Source organism: Ictidomys tridecemlineatus, chromosome 4 (genome assembly GCF_052094955.1).
Source record: "Ictidomys tridecemlineatus isolate mIctTri1 chromosome 4, mIctTri1.hap1, whole genome shotgun sequence".
NCBI classification, from domain to species: domain Eukaryota; kingdom Metazoa; phylum Chordata; class Mammalia; order Rodentia; family Sciuridae; genus Ictidomys; species Ictidomys tridecemlineatus.
Window position 1 is genome coordinate 90,450,109 of NC_135480.1, and position 26,918 is coordinate 90,477,026.

Sequence of the window (26,918 nt, forward strand, 5' to 3'; positions counted from 1 at the left end):
TTTGGTCATCGCATCCTGTAATTTTTCCAAAAATGACAAGAAAAACACCTATCATGAATGCTCCAAATATATTCACTGATGGGTCAAATAATGGTACAGCAGCAATAGTTACACCTGATCAAACTTTTACATTTTTAGTACCCAAACAATCAGCTCAAATGTAGAGCTTAATGCAGTATTACAAGCTTTTGTGATGTTTAAAGATTCTGTATTTAATTTATTTTCCTATAGTCAGTATATAGTTAATGCTATAGTATCCCTTGAAGATGCTGGTAGGATTTCCCCTTCCTCTACTGTTTTCTCTTTGCTTTCCACTATACAAAGTCTAATCTGGGACAGAAAAGATCCATTCTTTATAGGACATATCAGGGCACATACAGGATTGCCTGGAGCCCTTAGTTTGGGCAATGATTTAGCAGATAAAACTACACATGACATACATATTTTCTCTACACTAGAAGAAGCTATAAATTTTCATAAAAGGTTCCATGTCAATGCTAATACTTTACAAAAGCATTTTAAAATAACTAAGAAACAAGCTAGACAAATAATAAAACAATGTCAAAATTGTGTGACCTTTTTACCACAAGTTAATCTTGGAGTCAATCCTAGAGGATTGATACCTAACCATATTTGGCAGATGGATGTCACACACTTGCCAGAATTTGGAAAATTAAAATATTTGCATGTTATAGTTGATACTTCCTCTGGATTTTTGATAGGCTCCCTTCATGCCGGAGAAGAAACTAAAGATGTTATAGCTCATTGCTTACAAAATTTTGCCACTGTGGGCGTTCCAAAACAGTTAAAAATAGATAATGCCCCTGGTTATACTTCTACCTCTTTTAAACAATTTTGCTCATCATTTGGCATTACTCATATAACAGGAATCCCATACAATCCACAGGGAAAAGGCATAGTTGAAAGAGCTCATCAAACTATTAAAATGTACTTATTAAAGCAAAAAGACGGAATTGGGAAGGGGTATATATTCCCCAAAGATAAACTTATAATAACCCTTTTTACTCTAAACTTTTAAAATTTGGATTCATCAGGACTTAGTGCTGCAGAAAGGCATATGTGTCCAAAAAATGTACGTAAGCCCAAGGTACTTTGGAAAGATATTCTAACAGGACAATGGAAAGGTCCTGACCCAGTAATTGTCTGGAGTCGGGGGTCTGTTTGTGTGTTTCCACAGGAAGAACAGCAGCCGATTTGGATTCCAGAGAGATTAACCAAGGTCCTGACCCAGTGATTGTCTGGAGTCGGGGGCCTGTTTTTGTGTTTCCACAGGGAGAACAGCAGCCGATTTGGATTCCAGAGAGATTAACTAAAGTGATTTCTACAGACCAAAAAGAAGATGATTTGGCTCAAATTCATAACAGCTGATATCCAAAACTCCAGTTTGGTTATTCTTACATCTGCAACAGAACCAGGATGCTTTTTTCAATATCTATTTTATTATTGCCCTTTCCCATATCATGAAGTTCTATTTTGTTTTTTGAGCTCATACAGACCTAGGTTAATATTTTACTGATCAGTTCTATTTTTTGACTATACAGTTTTTAAACATTGCAATGGAGATTTCACCTGTAAAAAGTTATAAGGCCTTTACTATTATGTTATGTGTTGTATGTATTATATTATGTGTGCACAGTTGTGTTTTGTGTTATATGTTTGAATGTACGTATGTCCATATATCATATATGATGAGTGCTCATGAAAAAATGGATCCAAATATTTTTTTTTAATTCACGTGATTTAAGTGGTTTAATTTAAATTGGGTCAATAACTGTTAAGGATTGTTTTAATATGTAAAGAAAAAAGGAGTTTAATAGATCTGTTTGTTTACTTTCACCTTTCCTTTTCATTATATTTAATAATTCTCTTCAAGATAATGTAAATTGTTAAGAAAATTGTTTTCCTTTAGTGCCTTCTGGAATGTTACACAATTTTATCTTTAGCCATTATTGCCAGAATTCCTATCTTCATCCCAGTGCCGGTGAAGACAAAGATAAAACTAATCTACAGCTTCTGCAATAGCCATCACTGAACTGCTTGCAGAACTTGCCTAGACTATGTGTCACTTGTATGCATTGTGAACTCACTTGTATGCATTGTGAACTATCTGTTGATGCAGCGACTTGTGGTAGTGTTGAGGTATTTTTGCTGATGATGTCATCGGTGGTACAATTTTTCCAACAAGAGCCATCAATTGGCTTGGTGTATCTTCCTCCCTTCTGCTTGTCATGATCATTCAGCTAAAATTTGGGGGCCAACAGAGGTGAGGCAAAGAACCTCACCCCCCCCCCCCCGCTGGTATAAACCTCCCCCCCCCCCCGCTGGTTTCTTTTGACAAGTGGCTCCTGAATTGTGCCCAGCCAGACTGCGGCAATGAATATCTGGGTGTATGAGGTAGAAAGGCTTGCACCCGGGCAGCTGACCTATTCTTGTATGCCTAGCATCCAGTGAGTCAGGTTTGACCAGTTCCAGACCATGTGTATTTGATTAGCTTTTAGGGTTGTTACCTGTGGTTCATGGACATTTGATCTGTTCTTTCTTAACTCTGTCAGGGTCTGAGGTGTATGACTCACCTGGAGACTGTTACTCTGGTGTTCATTTCAGACTAGGTTGTCCATCTTGAAGTCTACATGGTTGCACATATCCCAACTATGAAACCCCTTCTGACAATACCATCCATCCCAGATAGTTCTCAGTAATTCTGAGACCCATTAGAGTCATTCAGGAATTTAGGACACTGGAGAGAGGCAAGAAAATGAGAGCCCTTGCATTGCCTTTCTCTATCTCTTTTATTTCTAGTAATAATACATACAGACAATATATTTTTTCTGAGATACATTTTAATAAACTAATAGTTACTTTATAGAATTGAAGTTTTACTACATGTTAGTATGTTCAATATGGACCTGCAAAAATGCTGATTTTATTTCTCATAGCATATCCAAAAGCCCACATTCCACTAATAAAGAAATGTAGTAAGTTACCCGTGTATGCAGTGCAAGTAGCTTTGAGCACTATCCTCCCCCAACCCAAGTGGGAGAAAGATCACTGAAGCTATCATGCTCTTATAGGAAAAATGGGGCTTGCATATGTATTAAAGAAACTTGCAGTCATTGACTTATCCATTATTGCCTTTGAGTGAAGGTATTATAGTTAAAATTCATGAAAACAAAACAATCTACAAGCACTAAAGAATTAGGTGAATAAATGACTTTAAATCTGTAATCTCACCTTCAAGAACTAATTATACATACACAACGGTACAATCAGTTATACATGCTCTCCAAAGGTCGGCAGTATAGTGAATAATGTGATTTTACTCTCAAAAAATGCTTCTGATTAACCTTTCTATGTAGTAAAGAAAGGAAACAGAAGTTGAAGTCATAGAAACTGGCCTAAACCAATTTTCTCATACTTTAAACATAAGCAATTATTAGGCATTATAAAAAGAATTAACACATACACTGATAGATAACTGAAGTACAACGTGGTACCATTCTAAAATGTAAACTCTTAACATAAAATAATTTCCTTTGTACATGAAAACAGACTGCAGATATATTAACTCCATTCAATTACACTATAACTATGATAAATATATTTTGCTTCACCTATTGCTCAATAAAATATCAGTTTGTTGGATGCCTTATTAGGATGGGTAGTGTGCTAGTTGCTGGATTCTGAAATGATGAAGCTATGTCCCTATCCGTAAGAGCTTCTAGTTATATGAGGAAGACAGACATTTATAAAATATTTATACAATGGGATGCTCACTACCAGAAAACTGCACTCTGAGTTATTTTCAGCAACCTTGTTACATTTGAACCCAATAGCTTAATTTGTTGAGCTAGTTAGATATTATGGTTGGAAATGTTGTCAATGGTAATGAAATGAAAAAAGCTCCCTGGCCCATAAGCTATTTATGACTCTGTGTCATGAAAATATCATTCTCTATTCAATTAACACCACAAATGAATCTCCAGATTTAAATAGTTATCATCATAGGCTGGTCTCCATTAATTGCTAAGAAAATTGCCCTCTTATTAACTATTTCTTATTATATAACTGCTTTGGTTACTAGTTTTGGTTTACGTTTTAAAATCTTTTGTAGAGTATTTTTTAAAATTTGAAAACTACATAAAATAACAAAAGATTGACATTAAAGTTTGCTTTAGAATTCCTCATTCAGAAAATATGATTATGTGAGAAAGCAAGGCTCTAGCATTGGTGGGATTTACAAAAGCTAAAGAGATAGATGAGAGAATGAGAGGTCTTAATTTTTAAGTACACTAGGAATAGACAGTGAGGCACTATCCAAATGTGAAATAGATTCTGCAATGCTAGTCAGGCTCAATCCACCAAAAAAAAAAAAAAAAAAAAAGAAAGAAAGAAAAAAGAAAAAAGCAAGGGATAGATTCTCTGAGGCAACTGTATAAGGAACAGGTATGTAATCCAGCCTTTGTGGGAGATGAAAATGAGAGCCTGTTTTGGAAGGATGAGAGACATGGTACTGTTTCAAACACTTGAATGACTTGCAGACAGAGTCAGAAACCTCTGATCAACCGCTGGAAGTTTTATAGCAATTCAGAGTTATTTCCAATGTTTCTAATAGAAAAATTAAAAAATGAAGATAGTGATTCTTTACCTCTTTTTTTTTAAAGAGAGAGAGAGAGAGAATTTTAATATTTATTTTTAGTTTTTCAGCAGACACAACATCTTTGTTTGTATGTGGTGCTGAGGATCGAACCCTGGCCGCACGCATGCTGGGCGAGCATGCTACCGCTTGAGCCACTTCCCCAGCCCAATTTACCTCTTAAAGCACTGAGAAACTGAAAAAAAAAAAAATCACATGTCTAGGTTTTCAAATTTAGAGGGAATTTCTACTCCAGATTGGAAACTGTATTAAATTTCAAAGGTTATTTTCAAATTTGAAGTCTATGATTTAGAAGACTTATCTTTTGATAAATGTATAATAGTATCATTCTATGATTAAATTTCTTATTTTGTTATTAAATTTGACTAAGCATCAGTCATCAAATATAATTTATAAACATAATTTTTTAGAGTTCAAAATTAAATAATATCAATGGAAATCACTACCTTTCGTTGTATAAATACATTTCCATGAAAATAAGAACAAAGTTCAGAGAAACTGGCTTTTAGTTTTTATTCACTATAAGACAAACATGCATCTATGATAAGTATAAGGGAAAATCCCAGTCAACATCTCACTATAAATGTCAGCACCATTTACCGACTTTTCCTGAGTGATTAAAAGAAAAAAAAAAATCCCCTTTAACCAAAATGCTTCTCAAATTAAACAGTTTAAAGTCTCAGGTCCTATTGAAAAATCTTGAGTATGCACAACCATTGAAATCAGATATCTAAATTGCTAACTAAATTGGAGGAAGAAGCAATTAGTCCATATAAGGAAAATGATTGAAATCAAAATGTATAAATAGAATGCAAAAATCTTTGGTCATGCACTCCTGTGAAGGAAATCACTGAGCTAACAATTTGTCAAACACCAGAGTCCTTGATAAATAGTCACAATCTAAAGTAGGACTTCATAAAAAGGACTTCATGGAGTAAAGTTGTTTCTTAGACATAAATCTGGTTTCCTATAAATTTCAGCCCTTGTGTTTAGGAGTCCCTCCAGAGCTGCCCTCTAGAAAAACATTTTGGGATATTACACTTCAATTCTAAATATAGATAATTTTGAGAATACTAGATCCAATTAAAATCTCAAAGTAATATTATACATTTAACTATTTATTCATTACATCACAGTATTTTTTGCTTTCAAATATCAAAATATAAACAAATGCATTTCTCTGTGCAATTCTGATTTTCAAGTGATGTACCTTGAGCTAAGCACACTCAATACATACTCAGTTAGTTGTTCCTCTGAGAAAATGGAATCATATTGCAATATAAAGTCACTCTCAAATAATCTAACTTCCAACAGTAGCATGTAAGATCTCTTTCTTTTCCAGTATCAGAGTTGAATATTATGGAAATTCAGTTAATTTTGATTATGCAAATATTCTTCATATTATTTATCTCAAAGGCTGCAGATGAACAAAAGTTACATTAGATTTTAGCCCAAATCCAGAGGTCACTCTAAGAATATTTATTGAGTTTTTTTCTCAGATGTTAATCTTTTTATGCTTATTGACATATACCTTTAAATTTTAAAGATAGCACAATATTCAAATATTTTTTCATGCATAATATAAATGTAGTAGAAATGTTATGCAGAATTTCTCCACAGGAATGACAACAATCTGGAAAATGAGCACAATTGTCTCTTATGCTGTAGCACTGGCTGAAAAATAAAATGAAAGGAAGACAGATTTTGAAAATAATGACTAAGGGAAGAGTTCATAAAAGAATGTTATTTTTTCTTACCTAAATTTACAAACAGAAAAGATGGCCTCTTCTGGAGATACTGTTAATAGACTTGAGGGATTGCTGAGATTTGCATGTCAGAAATCCAGAATGATGAGATCAGAATGATACATTTTGTTCTTAGACAGTAAAGCCATGATTGGCAAGACTAGAACATACACCCAGCACTGAACCTGTGTAGATGGATTCCTTGAGGAATCTAAAGACAGAATCATTTTTAAGGCTTATAGATCAAATGAAAGTACAACGACAACGAGATTCAATTAGAAGATCAGTTAGTGATGCAAAGCCCACAGGCAATGAGAAAAAATAGTGAATACAGGAAGAGTTTGGGGTCTTATAACTAGACATAGTATTTTCTTCACAGTGATAATTGAAGAAGAGCTGAAAAGTGTGCTATAAAGGAATGGCAATGCATGAAAATGATCAAGAAATAATCCACAGCCCCTGTAGCAACTAAGGCAGAAAATCTGCATTAGAAAAAGGTAAAAAACAAAATGCATAGGGAACCACCTACGTTTTGATAAGAAGGATATTTCTAGAAACATTGCCATAAAGCAATGGCCAATGAGAAGAATGGTAGAAATCAAGATGATAAAATAATGAAACAGTATCAGGAAAGGATTTGGTTTTGCTTTAGTTCTCCTTTCTGGAAGCGATGAACAATTCCTAAAGTCAGTGATGACAACAATATTTAAACATACTCTATTAATATATGCCTAAATTAATGGTTCAGTAAATCCAAATATAGGTCACTTACTGTTATGGTCTTTCTCAAATAATGTGTTTTCAAAGGCACACAAATATAGAGAAGCCTCCATTAAATTTTCTTTCTTAAACACATACCTACAGGAAAGGGCAGAGCCAACTAATCATGTGCTTAGATAGGAAGGCCACCAATTCTACAGAATTCTCTTTATGTAACTGTTACCTCATTGGAGACAGTTGCTGTTTGTACTCTAAATTCTCTTTGATATTCAAAAATATATTTGAAACTTATTTTCATAATTTTATATGGTAGAATAAAAGAAACTTCATTTAAATACATTTCCACTTTATATTTACTACAGATTAAAAGTTACTTCTAAGTATATGAAACTACATGTGATTCCAGAGAAATACAATCTACACATTACCTGAGATATAAACCAGGAATCTTAAAATGTAAAATGTCTTTTATACTGAGTAAAGAAACATTTCCTTGCAAGGCAGAACCATCTATTGAAAACAAGACCAATATTCTTTTTACTTGAGTTGAAAATTGAACACGTAAACAGGTAGTGAATACTATTATCAATAACAAAAAGGCTAGTCATCTTTTTAAATTAGAAATTAATTTACTATGAGTAACTTACTGAAGGAGTAAAACAGAATGGTGCTTTAATGGTTGTATATGTTATTACAGAAAACTGATGTGGTGACGAATAAATCTTAAAATTTCTTACTGTAGCTGAAATTTGAATAAAGTTTAAGAAGTGGAATGATAAGATCCACTTATCTAGAGGTCAAATTTTCTATATCCTCAATTATGTTGGAACCTGACATTGATACAGAAAAAATATTTTAAGACTACCATCCTAGAATCTAAGAATATCACTACATGTGTTACATGTTAAGATAAATTCAGTCTAGATATAACTTAGAATCACTAATAAAGAATGTTAATTTACTAATGAGCCAAAAATATGATGAAAGGTATACTGCTAAAGAATTTAAACTGACAACAAAAATAATCAGTTTTAAAAGATTTAAGTAACTGTCAATAGCATGGTATTCTATATTGGTACAACATGCTTTTATTAAGCTGAATTACTAAAAAAACTAGTGTAGGTTTACTGTTTAGAATGATGGGGAAATATGTTTCATTTTAGAAAAATTCTGGCAAAAAAAATAACTAAAAGAAAGAAATGTTTAAAAAAGTTAACCTAAGATCAGAAAGAACAAGAATTCAATAACTCTTAGGCTGACAGTATCAAGCTAGGATTCTCACCTATTTATAATTTCTTTCATGTCCCATATTATAGTGTGTATAATTCATTTTTACTACCTCAAGAGATTTACCCATCTATATAGTACAAATCTGCGAACTTTGTTTTAACTAATCTTTCATAGGAGAAGTACTTAAAAAAAATCAAAGTATCAAAGCCTATAACTTTTACTTACATATGAAAATACTAAGTATTCTGGATTCTCCAAGATTAAATTACATTCAACATAATTTTTGGTAATTGTATTGTGTATTATACATTTCTGGGAACTGTATATTCATAGCTAGCATACATACATAGTAGTCATGTAATAGAAGGAACATTTTATTTTAGTAAGATGTAAAGACCTTTCTACCAATCATTATGGCAAACAGATTTACCATGTTACAAGAATGGAGTAGCTTCAGAATGTCCAAGCACATACTTCTTTTAGAAATGATTAGAAAACCATGGGTCCCTGTATTTATTGAACTGAATCACCTGGCAGTAAAATTCAGTTAAGGCTCTTGGCATTGGTGAAACTTCTTCCCACTCTGACCTGCTGCTGTGGTAGACTTGTACTTCATCTGTGATTTCATCTGGTGCATAATCACCACCTAATATATAAATCTTATCTTCAATTCCAATTGCACCTGCATTAAAACCTGCACATTCAAAAGACCCTTCACCCTTCCAAACACAAGTATCTGGACAAAAACTATAAACCTTATAGGTGGAAAGGTCACATATATACAGTGTGCAATTTACAGGGACAGCTTTAATTAGTGTAGCATGAAAAAATTGCCCAAACTCTGCTACTAGTTCAGACCACTGATCAGTTGTAGCATTATATTTAAAAAAGCAATCAAGTGATGGGTTAAAGGCATCTGTAATTTCTACCTCTGATCCAAGAACATAAATTACATTTTGGCATGCACTTGCTTCTGGATAATATATGCCTCTAGGTAATGGGCTAACAGATATCCATTCTTTAGAAAGAGGATCATATGACTCAACATCTAGGAGACTTTTAATGTCCTGAGATCCCCTAGTCTTTCCACCTATGACAAATAATCTGTTGAGAGCCATAACTGATGTATGCATGGTTCTTGGTGTCTTCATATTTGATACCAAAAAGAAATCATTTTTGACTGGGCAGTAGCACCAGGTTTGATCGGTAGCATCATGGTAAGACTCAGCAATATGAAGTCGAACCTTTCTACAACACTTCCCTTTGCAACCACCAGTCAAGAATATTTTCTCTCCATAGCTAGACAGACTAGACCCTGGCAAATCAATCAGGTGTGATTGTGGTAATATTTTCCATGAGTCAGTTTTAATATTATAGCAAAATGTATATTGATTTTCTCCATTTTCCTCAGTTTTATGAATGAATATATATTTTTCAGTTGTGGATGGTCGAGCATCAGGGAAAAGTCCACTAGAACCTTGTACACATTTAATTGCATCCACGATTATGTCAAAACAGTTTGTGCTTTTGAGTAAACACTCTTCATTGAGAAGACAGTCTTGAAGTGTGTCCTCGGATAACTGATGTAATCTTACTTTCTTAATCAAATGAGGCAGATGCTTTTGCCTTGATTCTAAGTTATGTTTTGTCCAATTAAGGACGACCTTCAGTACTGTTTCTTCTTCAGGAACATTTAATTCATCTGATTCCAGACATTTTTGCAGTATTCCAAAATTCATCTCTAAGAAATCACTGGATTTAAATAACAGAGAAAAGTGATGTTGTACAAAGTATAATGCATGATCAAACAAACGGGTTGAACCATAGCTATCTGATATAGATAATAAATGTAAACAATTGACGAGATTAATGCTTTTTATTAAAAAGTCACTGCAAGCTTTGGATAGGAAGGAAACTTGAAGAAATGATGACAACTGGAAGAACATTTCCACATTATCATCTGTAATTTTTGTCTTTCCAGTATAGGCATAATCAAGAAATGCTTTTACTGCTTTGGAGGACAAATTAGTAATGGTAACACTTCCATCATCTCTTTCTTTCATGTTTACTTCAAACATAGCCCTGCAAAAATAAAGAACACAAAAGAACAAGTAAACAGGAATATTTTGCTCTGTAATTTTCAATATACCCGAAGGAGGTTTCCTTTATACTTACGGTGATTTAAAATACATTTATGAAATCATACTTGATAGCATTCTAATGAATGCTAAAACTAAGAATACAACTTAGGAAAAAGGAGAATGATAAAGCTACTTCCTACATCAATACTTCTTAATATGAAACTACTAGCTACTCAATACTTCTTAATATGAAACCAAATGAAAATAGTGATAAAAGTTAGTATATCCATATTACATATTATGTAGGAGCTTTAAATAATGTATATCAATTGAGAGATATTAATCTATAATGATAATTATATTAATTATTAAAATCTCTATAGTTACTTTAGGGTAAAATTAAGAGCATGGCCTCTAGAGCGAGCTACCTGAGTAGGTTTTCTAGTCTCTGCCACTTATTAGTTGTATGACCCTGGGGAGGTGACAACTTTCCTCTGCTTCAAATTCTTCATATGAAGATGGGGATACTGATACTATCTACTTCATTGGGTTTTTGAGAGGAATAAGTTATTCAATACAAAGTATTAGCTATTTTAGTGTTATCATTTAAAGAAAGCAAATGCTTTTTCTATAAGATTGAATGTGTTTTTGATTTACTATCAGTTTCCACATTTCTTTTCATAAGACAAAAGTAAGATCATATTTCTATACTTTATTTACTCATATTTAAAGTATCTGGACAACATTTATCTTATATTTATCCTGTTTTCATAAAGTGGTTACTATAAAATGTGTGATTTCTTTTCAATTTCTTATTCCAAATGACTTTACATGTTAATCATAATTTCCATTATCCAAATATAAAGGGTATTTATCATGCATTATGCACATTTTTTTGACATTTTAATATTATATTTTCCTTCCAACATTGCAGTGAGTACATTTAATCATAAAATACACATTATGAATTGGTAGCTTTTTTGTACAAGAGTGTAAATGATCAAATTTCTATCTATATTTTTAATGAGAACTATATTAAATATTCATTTAATAAAAGGATCTGTCATTTGTGTTATTTAAAACAGGCAGAAAATTAGAAACCTATATTAGTCTAATAGTAATTTTAAAAATGAAAAGCAGTCCTATAAAAAATAAGGTGTAAGCTAAAAAAAAGTACTATGGACATAAACATTTAATTAAAAAATAGACTTGTCCATGAAGGCTCCACAGGACAGTATTACTTTGAGACAACTATCAGATAAGAGGGCAATGTGTCTGATCCTTAACCTTGTAGAATCAGCAGCCCACTGTCATCACAGAATTCTTGTAATGTCATGGCTAGGAGAATCCCTGTAGGGTGACCTCACGGGAAACCAAATTATATTATATTTATAATCATATAAATTATATAATATAATATATATTATATAATAATTATATAATAATATAAAATTATATAATAATATAAATTTATAAATTTATATTATATTTATAATCAGAACAATTTATGTACTACAGAGAAATGCTTTGCTAAGAATTACTTTTCCCTACTACAGGAATATCTTTACCAAAGAGGGGAGAAATTTTCTGAGTTAGAGCCCCTTCCCAATCAAATACACAACCAGTTTATTTTCCTAACTCATATTCTTTGAATTGTTTTCATGTTTGTTCAACTTATCACTTCATCTTTTTATAAAATAATATAGTGCAGGAATCTCCTAAACAAAACTGACTTTATATGAAAAAAAAATTTACTTCCCAGAACATTTCAAGAGACTAAGATTCCCTAGAACTTTGGGAAATATAGTCTTGGGAAGGCCCAAGTTTTGAAAAAGTAGTTTTAAGTTCTCCTGTTCAAAAATCACTTGTTAATCTTAGTTTTATCTAGTTTTTCTTTAAGAACTAAAAATTATTTTGCATATTCCTGTGCAAATAACTGAGGGGGGAAAACTGAGCTAATCATATCATAAACTTAATTATCCATATCATAAAATTTGAGACATAGACAAGGTAAAGTACCTGAAAAAGTCACTACACGCTGCTAACACACAACGATGACATGGGATTATCTCATCTTTCATAATTATTTTGAAATCATAAAAGACATTTTGCTCTCTAAAATTCTGCAGTATACTTAAGATTTTCTGTCCATGATCTTCAGACACAAGGAAGTTGTTTTTCTTCTCAGATGGAATTCCATTACATGAGCTTCGTATGTTGAAATCATATGAATTATCCATAGTGAATTCCATCTATATTTGGAACTAGAATGAAAAAAAAAATCACCAATTAAGTAGAGATCTAATGAAAATTTCAGACCTCAAAATCTATCTTCTTAATGTCAATTTTACAAACATGCTAACAACAATCACACGATAGTAAATCTTGTTCTAAATATTTGCTTTAATAACATTTAATAATAAATTCCTGTTGAATTTTCATAAATGTTGAGCTCACTGGAATTAAACAATATATTATGAGGCATAACATTCATGCTATACAATTGTGTTAAATACCAAACTTACACCTTGTAAAAATACATAGCTTATCTAGGATCTCACTTCATGACTAACCTTATTGTTACAATAAGTAGCATTATTTCTGTAGTAATAATAATTTGAGTATGTACCTAGCACATCCCTCTTCCCTCCCATCCATTTTCTTCTGGTTGCAAAGTAGGCATTAAAATGTTAACATTGGAGCATTCAAGGTTATTTTTACAAGATAATTAGTTTAAAAGATCAGAGTGGTTGATTGCACTAAACTAGTTATGACCTTTACTGAGGAAGACAAAGGCAAATATTGATCCAAGTTTACTTATTTGAAAGAAGGAAGGAAAAGAACATGTAACTTTATTTTAAAAAGACTTTCTAAACATGAGGTCAGCTATCCAAGAGATTTGAAGGCCAGAAAATCATGAATTCCCCAAACTGCTATTTCAGCTCCCAGCATAAAATTTTTACCACCAAAAGCAAGGAATTGCAAAACAGAAATGTTGTTTTGTTTTAGATAGAAGAAACTTGATCATGTTAACACACTGAGGACAAAGGTTAGGTATAGAGGGAAATTTTGACAATCACAACCATCTAAATTCAGCATCTATATTCATGTAATGAAGCAGAATTTTTGGACCTTTAAACCCAAAAGCTGGAGAAAATACTACATGTAAAACTTCCATTTCTGTTAACAATAAACATTGATAGGCAACTGTATAGTTAGAGACTATGAACTTTCATAGTTTATAGTGACATAACAAGACTGACAGTACCAGGATTTATAGTAAGTAATTTATATAATTATTATATTCAATGCTCATAATAATCTCCTTAGGTTGGTATTGGTAATGCCTTTTTCGAACAGATTGAGGCTCAGATTAAATAATATGCCTAAGAACACAAAATTCATAGAAACATCTTTGTTTCACTCAAAGCCCATACTCTTCATGACCCTCAATTTCAACATCAAGTGGAAACATCATCCCGTCATAATGAACTGGTTAAAATTTACATCAGTTTAAGATCAGTCTTGATAACGAGGACATATATGATAACAACACATAACATCTGCTGAGCCAGTAAGTTGTGCCAGGCACTGGCCCACGGGTTTTACATGGTATTTAATTCTTATAATTATATTCCCTATAAAAAAGAAACTTCTGCTCCCCCTGTTTTTCCTGCTAAGTACAACAACCTCCCCTGAACACACACATACACACTCAGAATTCCAAACATATGAAGACTATGAAAAAAGTGGAGAGAAGAAAACAGAGTGCCTAGTGAACTTGGGACCTAAGGAGCAAGATGGTGATGAGTTCCTTGTGTGTTTTTTTTTTCCTAATATAATCTGGATACTGAAGAAGAATCTTGGCGTGCACGCACGCGCATGCACACACACACACACACACACTCACTCACACACACACACACACACAGCAAGAGCCTCAAGAAAAACTTGTTATGTTTAGTCTCGGGACTAAGAAAGGAGCAACTTGGCAAACCAAAAAGGTTTTAGACAATGACCCTAGCTGAATATAATAGAAGAATTGTGGTTCTTCACCTACCCACATTTATAAAAGAGCAATGAGAAGCCTAGAATTCTGCACATGCTAGGTTGCAATCAGAGACTCAACCTTTCTTCTCCTGTTTCCCTACTAGAATGATATCAGAGAAGGCTGAACAACAACAAAAAATGTATGCAACGAGATAATACTTATGGTCATTATAACTAAATTAAAATAGAATTCTAAAAAGTCTCAACCCACAGAAAGACGTAGAAAATGAAATACAGGAATGAAAATTAGGGAGAATAAACAAAAGATAAATAGACTAAGTACTAACAAAATCATTGTACTAAATAAAAATGGTTTATACATGCCAATTAAAACACAGAGATTACCAGAGTAGATAGAGTTACCTTCCTATAACTTCCATTGCTGAGGGCCATTACCAAGTAGGATTGACGCATCGAAATTTCCTTGCCAAGCCTACCCCATGCTGCTTAGAGGACATTCGATGGGACATTGCATGCATGCTTTAATAAGGTGACCTTGCTCAAGGACCAAGGTGGATCCGGGTTTAGAGCTGATCAGGTTTGAGGAAGTAACCGGCTCCTTGAGTTTAAGGCGTTGCCAGTTTAAGATAATGGGTTTTAGGGAAGTTAGAGGTTGAAGATTATTGCTGGGATTAGGGTGTTCCTGCTGCTTGTTCCTGTTGAGTTCTCGTGAGATTAAAATGGGATTTGGAGATAGCCTCGTGGAGTAGGTGAATTGTGCGGGCAGACGGGAGAACGGAATTGCCCCTGGAACGGAATTGCCCCTGGACCTGTGTGGAGGCGGTGTGAGAGCGGGAATAAAGAATTTCTATTTGAACCTACAAAGCTGTGTGGTGGCTCGTGATTCTGGTGCCAAGCCGAGACCTTGGCATTCCATAACTATAATTTCCTACAAATAACTCACTTCAAGTATGATGGTATAAGTAGATAAAAATAAGAGGAGAGAAAAAATATGCTATACAAGCCTTAATTAAATGAAAGTAGGTATGGAAATACTAATACAAGATAAAGTAAACTTTGGAAATAAAAATTTCCAGGGATAGAGAGAAATATTACATAACGTCAATCCACCGCGAAGACTAGCAATCCTAAATGTATATGCATAAACAAAAGAGTTCTGGAATATATGAAGTGGAAACTGATGCAAGAGGAAAGTAAAATAACAAGTCCACTGTTATAGATGGAGATCTAAATACTCACCTCTCTAAAACTACTCAAAAAATCATCAAGGATATATAAAAGAATTCAACACCACCATCAATCAACAGAATCTAATCAACCTCTACAGAAGACTTTAAGTATTCTTTTTAAGTGCCCATGGAACATATGCCTACATTGACCATACCCTGCTCCACAATGCAAACCTCAAATGATTTAAAAAGAGTTGAAATTATACATATTATGCTATATGACCACAATGAAATCAAGCTAAAAATTAATTTTACAAAAGATGTGAAAATATATAAGGACTTAGAATATAAATAACACACTTCTAAATAATTCATAGATCAGGGTTATGGTTTGGATCTGGAATGTCCCTCAAAGGCTCACGTGTTGAAGGCTAGTTCCCCAACATTCAGAGGTGGAACTTTTGGGACATGATTGTATCATAAGGGTGCTAATCTCATCAGTGCATTAGTTCCACTGATGAATTCACAGGTAATAGTCCACAGAAGGCAGAAGTAGATCACTGGGGATGTACCTGTGAAAGATATATCCTACCCCTGGCACCTTCTCTTCTCTGTCTCTGCTTCCTGGCTGCCATGAAGGTCAGCAGGCTTTGGTTTGCCATACCGTCCCTGTATGATGCTTTGCTTCACCTTAGGCCTAATGGATGGAGCCACAACTGACCTTGAACTGAACCAGCATTGCTGCTGTTCTCTAGACAAAGACAATACCCAAACACACACACACACACACACACACACACACACACACACACACACATACACACACACTTCATAATCACAGACCCATATCCCTCACAAATCCAGATGCAAAAATTCTTAACAAAATATTAGTAAAAAGAATTCAGCAAACTATAAAAGGAATTACATAATAACTAAGCAAGTTTATTCAGGGATGTAAGACTGATTAAATATCTGAATATCAATCAATGTAATCCATCATATTAACAAGCTACATAAGGAAAAATTACATAATCATATCAATTCATACAAAAACATTTGACATAATCCAAAACCCATTACTTAGAAAAACTCAGGAGAAAGTTCCCCCCTCAACTTGCTAGAGAATATCTACTGAAAACAATAGTTATAGCTAACATTATACTAAATAGTATTATTAATATAGAGACCAAATCTCTTCCTTATGAGGAAAAAAGCAAGGATGTCTACTCTTACCACTGCAATTCATCATAGCACTAGAAGCTCTAAGCCAGCACACTAAAGCAAGGAAATTCAATAAAAGGCATATATATTGGCAAAAAACCACAAAATTGTCTCTATTTGCATATACCAAGATAGTGTACACAAAAAAAATCCCAAGGAATCTAACCTCCCTAAAAAACAAATAAAACTAATAAGTGAGCTCAGCAACAACACAAAATACAAGATCAACACACAGAAATCATTTATATTTCTATAAATTAGTAACAAGTATATGAATACCAAAATTAAAAATACAATAGCTGAAAAAAGAAGGGAAATAAATACCCAAATATAAATATAATAAAACACATACATATTTGCTGAAAACTCTAAAATACAAACAAAAGAAATCAAAGAGGAAAAACATGTCATATCTGTGAATTGAAAAAGTCAATATACTCACAAAATTAATCACTACCCCCAAAAAACCCTGATATAGAGGTTTAACCAAACCTTATATCAAAATCTAAGCAAGATATGTTTTGTAGATACTATTGAGATTATTATAAAAGTTATATGAAACGATAAAAAAACTAGACTAATACAATTTTGAAAAAGTAATAATATGACAATGATCATTCTAATTTCAAGACATTATAGATGCAGTAATCAAGACCTTGTGACATTGGTGAAAGGACAGACACACAGATCAGTGAACAAAATATAGACTAGAGGAACAGCCTCACAGAAGTATAGCCTTTTTTTGGGGGGGGGGGGACAGGGTATGGCTTTGTTGCCTAGACTGGCCTCCAATTTCTCATCCTCCTGCTTCAGCTTCCCAAAGTAGCAGGGATTACAGGCATGTGCCTGCCGCCATGCCCTGGCCCCCAGCCAGTCAAGTCATTTTTGACAAAAGTTCAAAAGCAATCCAATGGAAGAAAAATAGTCCTTTCAACTAGTAGTGCTTAAGAGGATAGATATTCACAAGTCAATAAATAAACCTTGACCTAAACACCATACTTTACATAAAATTTAACTCAAAGTGTGTTTAGTCAGCTTTTTCGCTGCTGTGACTAAAAGATCTGACCAGAATAATTTTAGGGAAGAAAGTTTACACGAGGGCTCATGGTTTCCGAGGTCTCAGTCCACAGACAGCTGGCTCCATTTCTTGCAGTTTGGAAGCAGAACATCATGGTGGAAGTGTGGCAGAGGGAACCAGTTCATATGATGATCAGGTAGCAGAGAGAGAGCCTCCACTTGACAGATTCAAATATATATCCACAGCCACACCCCCAATAAACCTACAATATCCTCAAGCCACACCCCACGTCTCCAGTTATTACCACTCAATCCCATTACAGATTAATTCACTTAAGAGAAAATTTTAGGAGAAAATATAGGATAAAGTCTTTGTGACTAAGGGTTAGTCAATGAATTCTTAGACATGACTTCAAAAGCATAATCTGTAAATGAAAAAATATTTTAATAAATTGGATTTCATCAAAATTAATGTTTTTCTTGTGAAATACCCTGTTAAGATAATGAACAGCCAGTGAAGTGGTGCACACCTTTAATCCCAGCAGCTGGGAGGCTGAGACAGGGGATCACAAGTTCAAAGCCAGCCTCAGCAAAAGCAGGGCACTAAGCAACTCAGTGAGATCCTGTCTCTAAATAAAATATAAAATAGGGCTGAGATGTGGCTCAGTGGGCAAGTGCCCCTTGGTTGTTCAATTCCCAGTACCAAAAAAAAAAAAAAAGATGAATGTGATAAATAGACAAGCTTTGAACCAGAAGACTATATCTGCAAAATCAAATCTATTAAAGAATACACAAGGAACTCTCAAAAGTCACCAGCAAAAAAACCAAATCAATATAATTAAAAAATGGGCAAAAGATATGAAGAAATGTTTCACTAAAATGAATATACAGGTGGTAAATAAACACATGACAAGATGTTCAACATCATTAGTCTTTATGGAGATACAAATTAAGACCATGATGAAAAGTCACTACCCATTTATTTGAGTGGCTAAAATAAAAAAAAAAAAACTTAGTGACAATATCTAAGGCATAAGAGGATATAGAGACACTGGATCACATACACACATATTTGGTAGAAATAGTTTGGCAGTTTCTTAAAAAAACTAAACATATGGTAGTGTAGTTGGCAGGTGAGTGGAGGCCCTCCTTCTGTGGTGGTGTTGCCTCTGACCTTCACCAGTACCCCAGGGGTTGGAAAAACCATACTAGGCAAGAAACTTACATCAAGATCATAACTGAAATACATTAAGGTGGGTGGGTGATTAGCTCTAGAAGGCCAGTTACATGATGGTATAATATCCCATTTTAGGTAGAATAGTTGATAGGTCAGAAAAACAAATGAGAAAAGGTGGAGTTCACTGTTGATCACCACAGTTTTTATTTCCTCCCTGAATGTTGGTTTCATATAGTTTTTGTCTTGAGAACATATAACAGTGTATTGTGGAAAAGACTTGAAACAAGAGATTATAGTGAGAAGAAACTAAAAGATAATACTCAATGTGATATTTTTCAAGTTCTTTACGAAGAAGCTGTAGAATCCTACAAAGGAGTAATTGTGCATCAGCTTCCAAGCAAAGAACCAGAAGAATTACAACATAATGTAAATGAGACCTTGAAATGGATTGAGTAATGGATCCAAGATCATAACTCTTTACTGGCTACTTTACAATCATTCTCTTTTTTAAATTTATTTATTTGTTCTAGTCAGTTATACATGACTGCAGAATGTTCTTCGATTCATTATACACAAATGGAACATAATTTTTGACTTCTCTAGTTTTGTACCCAAAGTAGGGTCACACCATTCATGCAATCATACATGTACCTAGGGTAATGATGTCTCATTTAAAGCATTCTTGTTGATATCTGCCTACTTTATAGAAATTGCCCACGTCTTATCAGTTAAAAAAATTAGTTAAAACTGTGTTGCAGGCCCAGCAAGTGCATAATGTGAAGATTTATACCTGAGTTTCTTTTTCTCCATGAGAAAGCTAAACAATCTCAAATATAACGAATACACAATATTATTAAAGATTAAGAGTAAAAACTATCATTTAATGCTTCAGTTGCTAAATAATAAGTAAATCTGACCAAAGAGGTACCTTTTATGGTCATTATTGAAGAAAATGCAGATGATCTATTAAAAAACAAGTAAAAAAATCAGAAAAAAACTACATATATACCTACCATGTTATTCAACAATGATACTCATGGGCATTTTATCTCAGAGAAATAAAAACTTAAATGTGCACAAAAATTTGTATTTGCTGCTTTACAAAGATTTTGTTAGTATACTCAAACAGAGGAAACAACCAAAATGCTGCTAAATAGGTGAATGAATAAACAATCTGGCATATTCATACCATGGAATACTACTCACCATTAAAAATGAACAAACTATTGATATGCATAACAACATAGATGGATTTCAAGGGCATTATGATGAGTTACTAAGAAGCCAATCTCAAAAGGTCACACTTTGTATAATTCCATTTATATAAAGGTTGAAATGGCATAATTACAGACCTGGAAAAGAGACTAGGGGTTGCCAGCAGTGGATGATGGTGGAGAGTGGTTGAAAGGGTAGTTTTGCACACAAGAGAGACATTTGTAGTGATCTATAGTAAGCTCTTGCTCATATTTGTGCATGTGTGTGTGTTGCTGGGAACCTAGGGCTTTGAGCATGCCAGATAAGCACTTTACCACTGAGCTACCTCTGCAGCCCTATAATCTGTATAGAGATTGTTGTGAAAGTTATAATAACATATACATATATGAGAAATGACATGGAACTAAATCACACATTATACTGTCAAATCTGTGGTTTTAATTTTGTGTTACATATTAACCACTAGCAAAAACTGGGTGAGGGGTACAGGAGAACTCTCTCCACTATCCTTATAACTAAATATCAACATGTAATTAGTTCAAAATAAAAAAAATAAAATATCAATTCAAGAAACTACTTTGCAATTCCAGTTTTAGTCTTATTCAAAACACTTAGGAAATACGAAGAAAAACCTCATTTTGAGTATAAAGTGGTTTTTCAATATTTTAAAAAATAATTAGAAAATGAAACTGTAAAAATGTATCAAAATCAGAAACTTTCAAAAAGATAAAACTATGTGCATATTGGCTTAGGTATTAAGAATATCAATTTTTAAAAAATCCAACCAAAATACTTCTTAATCAATTTCATTATCATTAGAAATATGTAATTTAGGTCTTATGTTGGATTGAGTTAATTATTTAGGATTGTAGTTCATGAATAAGAATAGAATCCAATGACATAACATAAAGGATTTTTTATTTCTATGAACAGGAACAAAGCAGAGTTTACTAGAAAATTTTAAGTATACTAAAATAAAACTTTAAGATCAATCACATTTATTTGGTTTTATAAAGTAAAAAAATAAATCCCGCTGCCATGTATATTCTACATAGAATAACAAATCCAAGCAGCTAAAAGTTTCCATTTCTTAAATTTGGTTTGAATAAATCTCTATTGGTTTATTTTGCAAATAACAAAGAAAATGGGATTTGGAGCAGGAGTAAGATAGTTCCAAATAGTCCATCATTTACTGGTGACTACAGCTCAGGATTGGTGAAGCTTTGGTTTCCTTATCTGCAAAGTAGACACACCAACTCACTGGAGTGTTGTAATACTTTAATGATATCATAAATGATGAATTAATATTGTCAAGTGTATATAAGTATTAATAATTAAAATATGTAATATTATTAAATATTAAACTATTCTTAATTCTCGGCAGAAGATTTGTAAGTTAATTATTTTTTCCAAATATTTTTCAAATTCAATTATGGTAGTTTATTAAGGCATTTTTTCACAATAGTATTTGAAGTGAACAGGCATCTTATAACCACATTGCTTGCACAGCAGTCACTGTGCATTAGTCAACGCATGAATATTAAATATGAAAAATGGATATTAGCAACTTGGAAGAAAACCCTGGAGATAATAACAGATGCTTCTATAAGAGATGATGAATCACTAATGCTATAAACAAAGAATGATATTATATGGATATAACACAGACATTGAGCTTGAATTGAAAGTGAGCCTAAATAGAGATTGAATGTTAAGTTGTTTTAGGAGCAACTCAGCCAATTTTTCTTTCAATGTATGTACAAGGGATATATATGTGTGTGTGTGTGTGTGTGTGTGTGTGTGTGTGTGTGTGTGTGTGTGTGTGTGTATACATATATACACATATACACAGGAGCACATGCACATATGGCTCATTTTGTCAGAATGAAAAATTCCAAATGATAAAAAATTGTACAATAATTAAACTGGCATATCTTTTTTCTTAGTAGCACATAAAATAATAGTGTATTTCATCTATTGCATCTCAGCTTCAATGAAACACCTTTCTGTTTAATAAAGACTGAATCAATTTTCAAAACAAATTATTTTTTCTTTTAATGTCCTCCATTAAAAGGTGATTTACATAATTGAATCAATAAAAGTACAAGGGTCAAACCTAAAAACCAAGTCTTTGATGCAAAGTAGTGATGGAAAGGCATATGCAAATTGATAAAATTTGAAATTAAAGCTGTGTCCTAATTGACCTGGGCTTTGATTTCATTGAGTCATTCACTTATTAGTTTGATACTGATGTTCCAAAATGGAGCATGATTTCTGGCTTATACTATTCAATATTTATTGCATATGTTAACTATATATGAATTAGGAACTAAATATCTTGGAGCATATGGCTGACATGGTTCCTGCTGATGATAATAAATTACACACAAAAAAAAAAGAAAAAAGAAAAAAGAAAAGCAGGAACAGTCTACTTCAGATAATAAAATGGTTACAGTTAACACAGTGCTCACTCTGTGCCTGGCTCTGTACTTCATGCTTTATACATGCTCTTAATCTTCAAACCAATTATATAAAGCAGATAACAGTATCATCTCCATTTTCTAGACAGAAAAACATGAGATTTTTGAGTAATTTTCCCAAGGTCAAATAGTAAGTAAGTGGGGACATGGGATGTGACTCAGATCCCTTTCTAAGAAGGTGTAATTTGAGACTTGACTGGTGAGAAGGTAAGGTATTGGTGGGAGAAATGCTAGATAAAGTCCTAAAGTGAGAAAGTAGTCCTTCAGTTTTTAAGAAATTTAAAGGCAGCTGGTGTACCTGGAGTACAGTTAGTGGGAGCAACAATGTCAGGAAACAGGACTGCAGAAAGCAGGTGCAAGGAGCTACAATTCGATTTGAAGTACAATAGGAACAACTAATTTTAAACTAGGTATTTAATCTGATTTGTTCTAAAAATATCTTTCCAGAAAATATGTGAAAAATAAATTGAAAAAAGAGTAAAAGAAGCAGAGTCCATGTCATTCAGCAATTGTTAGAAAGTTAAGGTAGTAGTTATTATTATAGCAGGTTCTGTTCTAAATACAGAAGATACAGCTAAAAACAATACAGACAAGGTCCTCTACTCCGGAGTACACATTAGAATGGTGAAAACACACACACACATAACTAGCCTCCCTTGCAATAGTAAAAATTTCTATTTCTCTACTATACATTTTCCACAGAATACAAATTTTAGTATCTCCATCTGTAAACAAATACCAAACAAAAAATATCTTTTGACTTCTTATTCTCCTCTAGCTACCATCTTATTTTTATATTTTTTTCAAGTAGAAAAACTTCTTTAAGGACTAACTTTGTGGTAGCATAGCCTCAAGTTACCTTCTCATTCCACTACAATCAAGTTCCTTCCTTTTACCCTACTTAAATTGCCCTTCTCAATGTCACCACACTATCGTCTCAAAGTTGAATTCTCATGTCTCTCCTCATCTAATCTTTCAGGAATATTAGTTCTGTGCCACAACACTCTGTCCTTGTCAATCTAATTAGGAAGCAATGTTGCATAGTGATTAAGAGCATATATTTCTAGACTTAGCTTTGAAGACAAGTTGTACAATGATGGGAAGAGAAATAGATGGATTTAGCTTTACTTTAGAGTAGAACCAAAATAGAGCTTTGGGATGAACATGGAGAATGAGGAAAAGGGAGAATAATGGTTTGTTCCTTGAGAAACTGGCACAATTATAGAGCTAGTCAATAAAGTCTTGGGTGGAAAAAAAGAAAAAGGTTTGAGAGAGAATAAAGTTTGTAACTCAATAAAAAGCTAGTGATCTCAAATATCTTAGCTAGATCTCATTTGATGCCTTTCCATTGAAATTAGTACGCGGGAGAGTGATTTACCAAAGTTATACAGACAATTGGTGATAGAACTGGAAAGAGAACATCATGTCTCCCAGAATCTCTGTAAGAAGCTATGAATCAGGATCGGACAAAATGACCATTACTCATAAACTGGCAAAGCCTCTATTATGTTCATCCTCCTCTTCTCCTGACCAATGCAATAAACAATTTTTAATATAGTTTTGGGTTTATGGAATCTAGTTAGGCAAGTTACTAACTGGTGCATTTATATTTCCTTTTAAAAAAGTGAAGGAGATAAAGACAAACTATATAAAAACAGTATTATCCCAGTGAGAATAATAAAATCTATTGTAAAAGTCAATTACTAGGCTGGGAGCAGTGATGAATACCTGTAATATCAACCATAAAAGAGATGTTTAAAGCAATATTTGAATAATTGACAAATGAATTCTATAAACAATATCTTTATTTTTTAATACTCTGGAGAAAGCCTTAAGAAAAGGCTTAAGCTAAGCCTTGAAGGACAAATTTAAAAAGTAAATAAGGAGGGTGATTAAATTAAATAAACTTACAAAGGGTGTTCACTAGAGTAGTAGGCTTGGGGCTGGGACTGAGGAGAATGAGCTATTCCAGACATTATCTTTGTATGACATTTGAGCCTAAATCATACAGAGGAACAAGGAATGTGATGTTGGTAAGAGAGAATTATATTATAGGTAGAAAAAAACTGTAAAAATAACTACTACATCACTTGTCCGTATATTGCACTAAATAAATCTTCTACAATTAGTTTAGTGGTAAAAGAAGGGAATATGAATTCCTAAACCTGAACTTAAATTATTTTGCAAATTCCTTTTGAGCTGTTTCTCCATCGTTAATAGTTATTAACAGAAGAACATGTAAGATAATGTACATAGATGTATTTTAGAAACAGAAAACATACAAAAATTATAAAAATCAGTTCAAAAGATAGGAAAGGAAATGATGCTTCATTTATAATGTATGATGCTTAGATACAAAAAGTGAAAATGAAAAACTGTATTATAATCGTTGCTGACGTAGATTTTAGTAGAGTACTTTTTTACTTTTCATATCTTCTTATTGAAGCTTTTTATGTGTGTCCTTCATCTGCTTTACTAGACAAAGCTCCCTGCAAGTGGTAAGCAGATCTTAAGCATAGCACCTGACAAAATCTCTTAGTATTAGCTAAATTGATATTTCAAGCCAACAATTCATCTTACTGTGCTCTGAGGCGCTCTCTCTCTCTCTCTCTCTCTCTCTCTCTCTCTCTCTCTCTCTCTCTCTCTCAGTGTGTGTGTGTGTGTGTGTGTGTGTGTGTGTGTTTTCAAAATTCCATTGCCTTGCACAGGATTCGAGGGGACTCATGATATTACAAAAACTTAATGGGGAAAAAGTACAGATGAAAAAAGGAATAAATTCTGCTTAAAGAAACAGAAGTAACAGGCAGGTAACTGTGGTAGTCAATACTGGGGGACATAGATGATATTTCCTGGCAGCCATAGGAAGAAGCGAATAGGCTGAATCCATTGTATGGCACTTAATCTACCATCAAGCGAGGTATTTACATTCATCTGCAGATACAACTTTTCTCTGTACCAAAATCCACAAGAACTTTGATCAGATGGGCTTTTTCTGTGTTACCAACAGCTTAAAGTCTTGGCGTATGCCTGTAATCTCAGTGACTGGGGAGGCTGAAGCGCAATTCACAGCCAGACTGGGTAATTTAGCAAGACCTTTTCACAAAATAAAAATTTTAAATGACTGGAGATGTAGTTTAGTGGTACAGCGTCCTTTCGTTCAATTCCCAGTACTGACCGAAAAAAAGTCATCAACAGTCTACATGGAACAACTATGGAAACAGACTATATCAATGTGACTCTTTATAAAGCCTGAGGGGAAAAAGTGAGCAAAGGCACAGAGTAAACCTGAAGGGCCGCTGAAGTTATTTACTTGATTTTTTGTGGCTGTTAGAGAGATCAAGGACCTCTGTCAAGATGAAATCACTGATGATTCAACATCGGAATCCCGTTTTCTCCCTATAATTCTAGCTCAGGCGTGGCAACTGCAAAATAGCACCTGGTTGCTAAGCGCCGCAATGAAGGGTCAGCATTAGCCCAGCAGCTGGCTGACAGCCTTGGATTCAGGCGGGGCCCGCGCTCGCGCCAGCGCTGAGGACAGTATCTTAGCCCGGCTTTCGATGGCAGCTTTCAGGTGGGCAGCTGATAGGGGTACGGAATGTCTAGGTGAGGGTAGGTTTTCTACTGATAGATGAGGCTGGGGGCAAGACAAGGAGGCAACTCAGAGCCACCGCGTTGCACAACTCCAGGGATATCTAGATAATCCCTTCTAGCCAGAAAACCCTCTCCCTCCCCAAAATACAAAGGGGCGACAGAAGCCGCTGAAGGTAAGGAAAGCCTCTTTTCTGTGGGTCGTACGAGGTAACCCCGACCCCAGGAATGAGGAACTGACATCCCACTCCTCCCTCAGACCCAGGAGCTCACCCACCTGCAACTGCAGTCTCTGAAGTCTCCACCCAAGTCTCCCTGCTTCCAGAGCGCTGATTGCGATTGGCTTGCACCGCTGTCTGGTTAGTATTTCCCTACGCGTGAATGGCGTAACTGTAGGGCTCTTGGCCTTGGTCCCTCCCTTCGCTCGCCCGCGGGTGTCACGCCTACGTGACGTCACACGATGCCGCAAAGCGCAGAGGTCGTTGGTGTAACCGCCCCCGACCGCTATCTCCAAGTGGAGACCGCCGAATTTGGGGCGGGGCAGGGAGCGCTCTGGGAGAGCTACGTGCGTGTTGACGCCGCACGGCGC

The 26,918-nt window shown here is 34.1% G+C and overlaps 1 protein-coding gene and 1 pseudogene across 1 annotated transcript; one reads left to right on the forward strand and one right to left on the reverse strand.

The window, feature by feature from the left end:
* Positions 1–2,791: 2,791 nt before the first annotated feature.
* Kbtbd3 (kelch repeat and BTB domain containing 3) lies at positions 2,792–26,883 on the reverse strand. Its single transcript, XM_005329079.4, has 3 exons — positions 26,607–26,883; positions 12,471–12,715; positions 2,792–10,452 (listed from the first exon to the last, which is right to left on the reverse strand). The coding sequence occupies exons 2-3, from the start codon at positions 12,701–12,703 to the stop codon at positions 8,850–8,852; spliced, it is 1,836 nt and encodes a 611-aa protein (XP_005329136.1). The 5' UTR covers positions 12,704–12,715; positions 26,607–26,883; the 3' UTR covers positions 2,792–8,849.
* LOC101963628 (adenylate kinase isoenzyme 6 pseudogene) lies at positions 16,265–19,640 on the forward strand (annotated as a pseudogene).
* Positions 26,884–26,918: the final 35 nt, after the last annotated feature.

Coding starts and splice junctions, on each gene's coding strand:
- Kbtbd3 (XM_005329079.4), bottom strand. CDS start 12,703: ATGGAATTCACTATGGATAATTCATATGATTTCAACATACGAAGCTCA. Junction 10,453..12,470: donor GCGTGTAGTGACTTTTTCAG/GTACTTTACCTT, acceptor TTATTTTTGCAG/GGCTATGTTTGAAGTAAACA.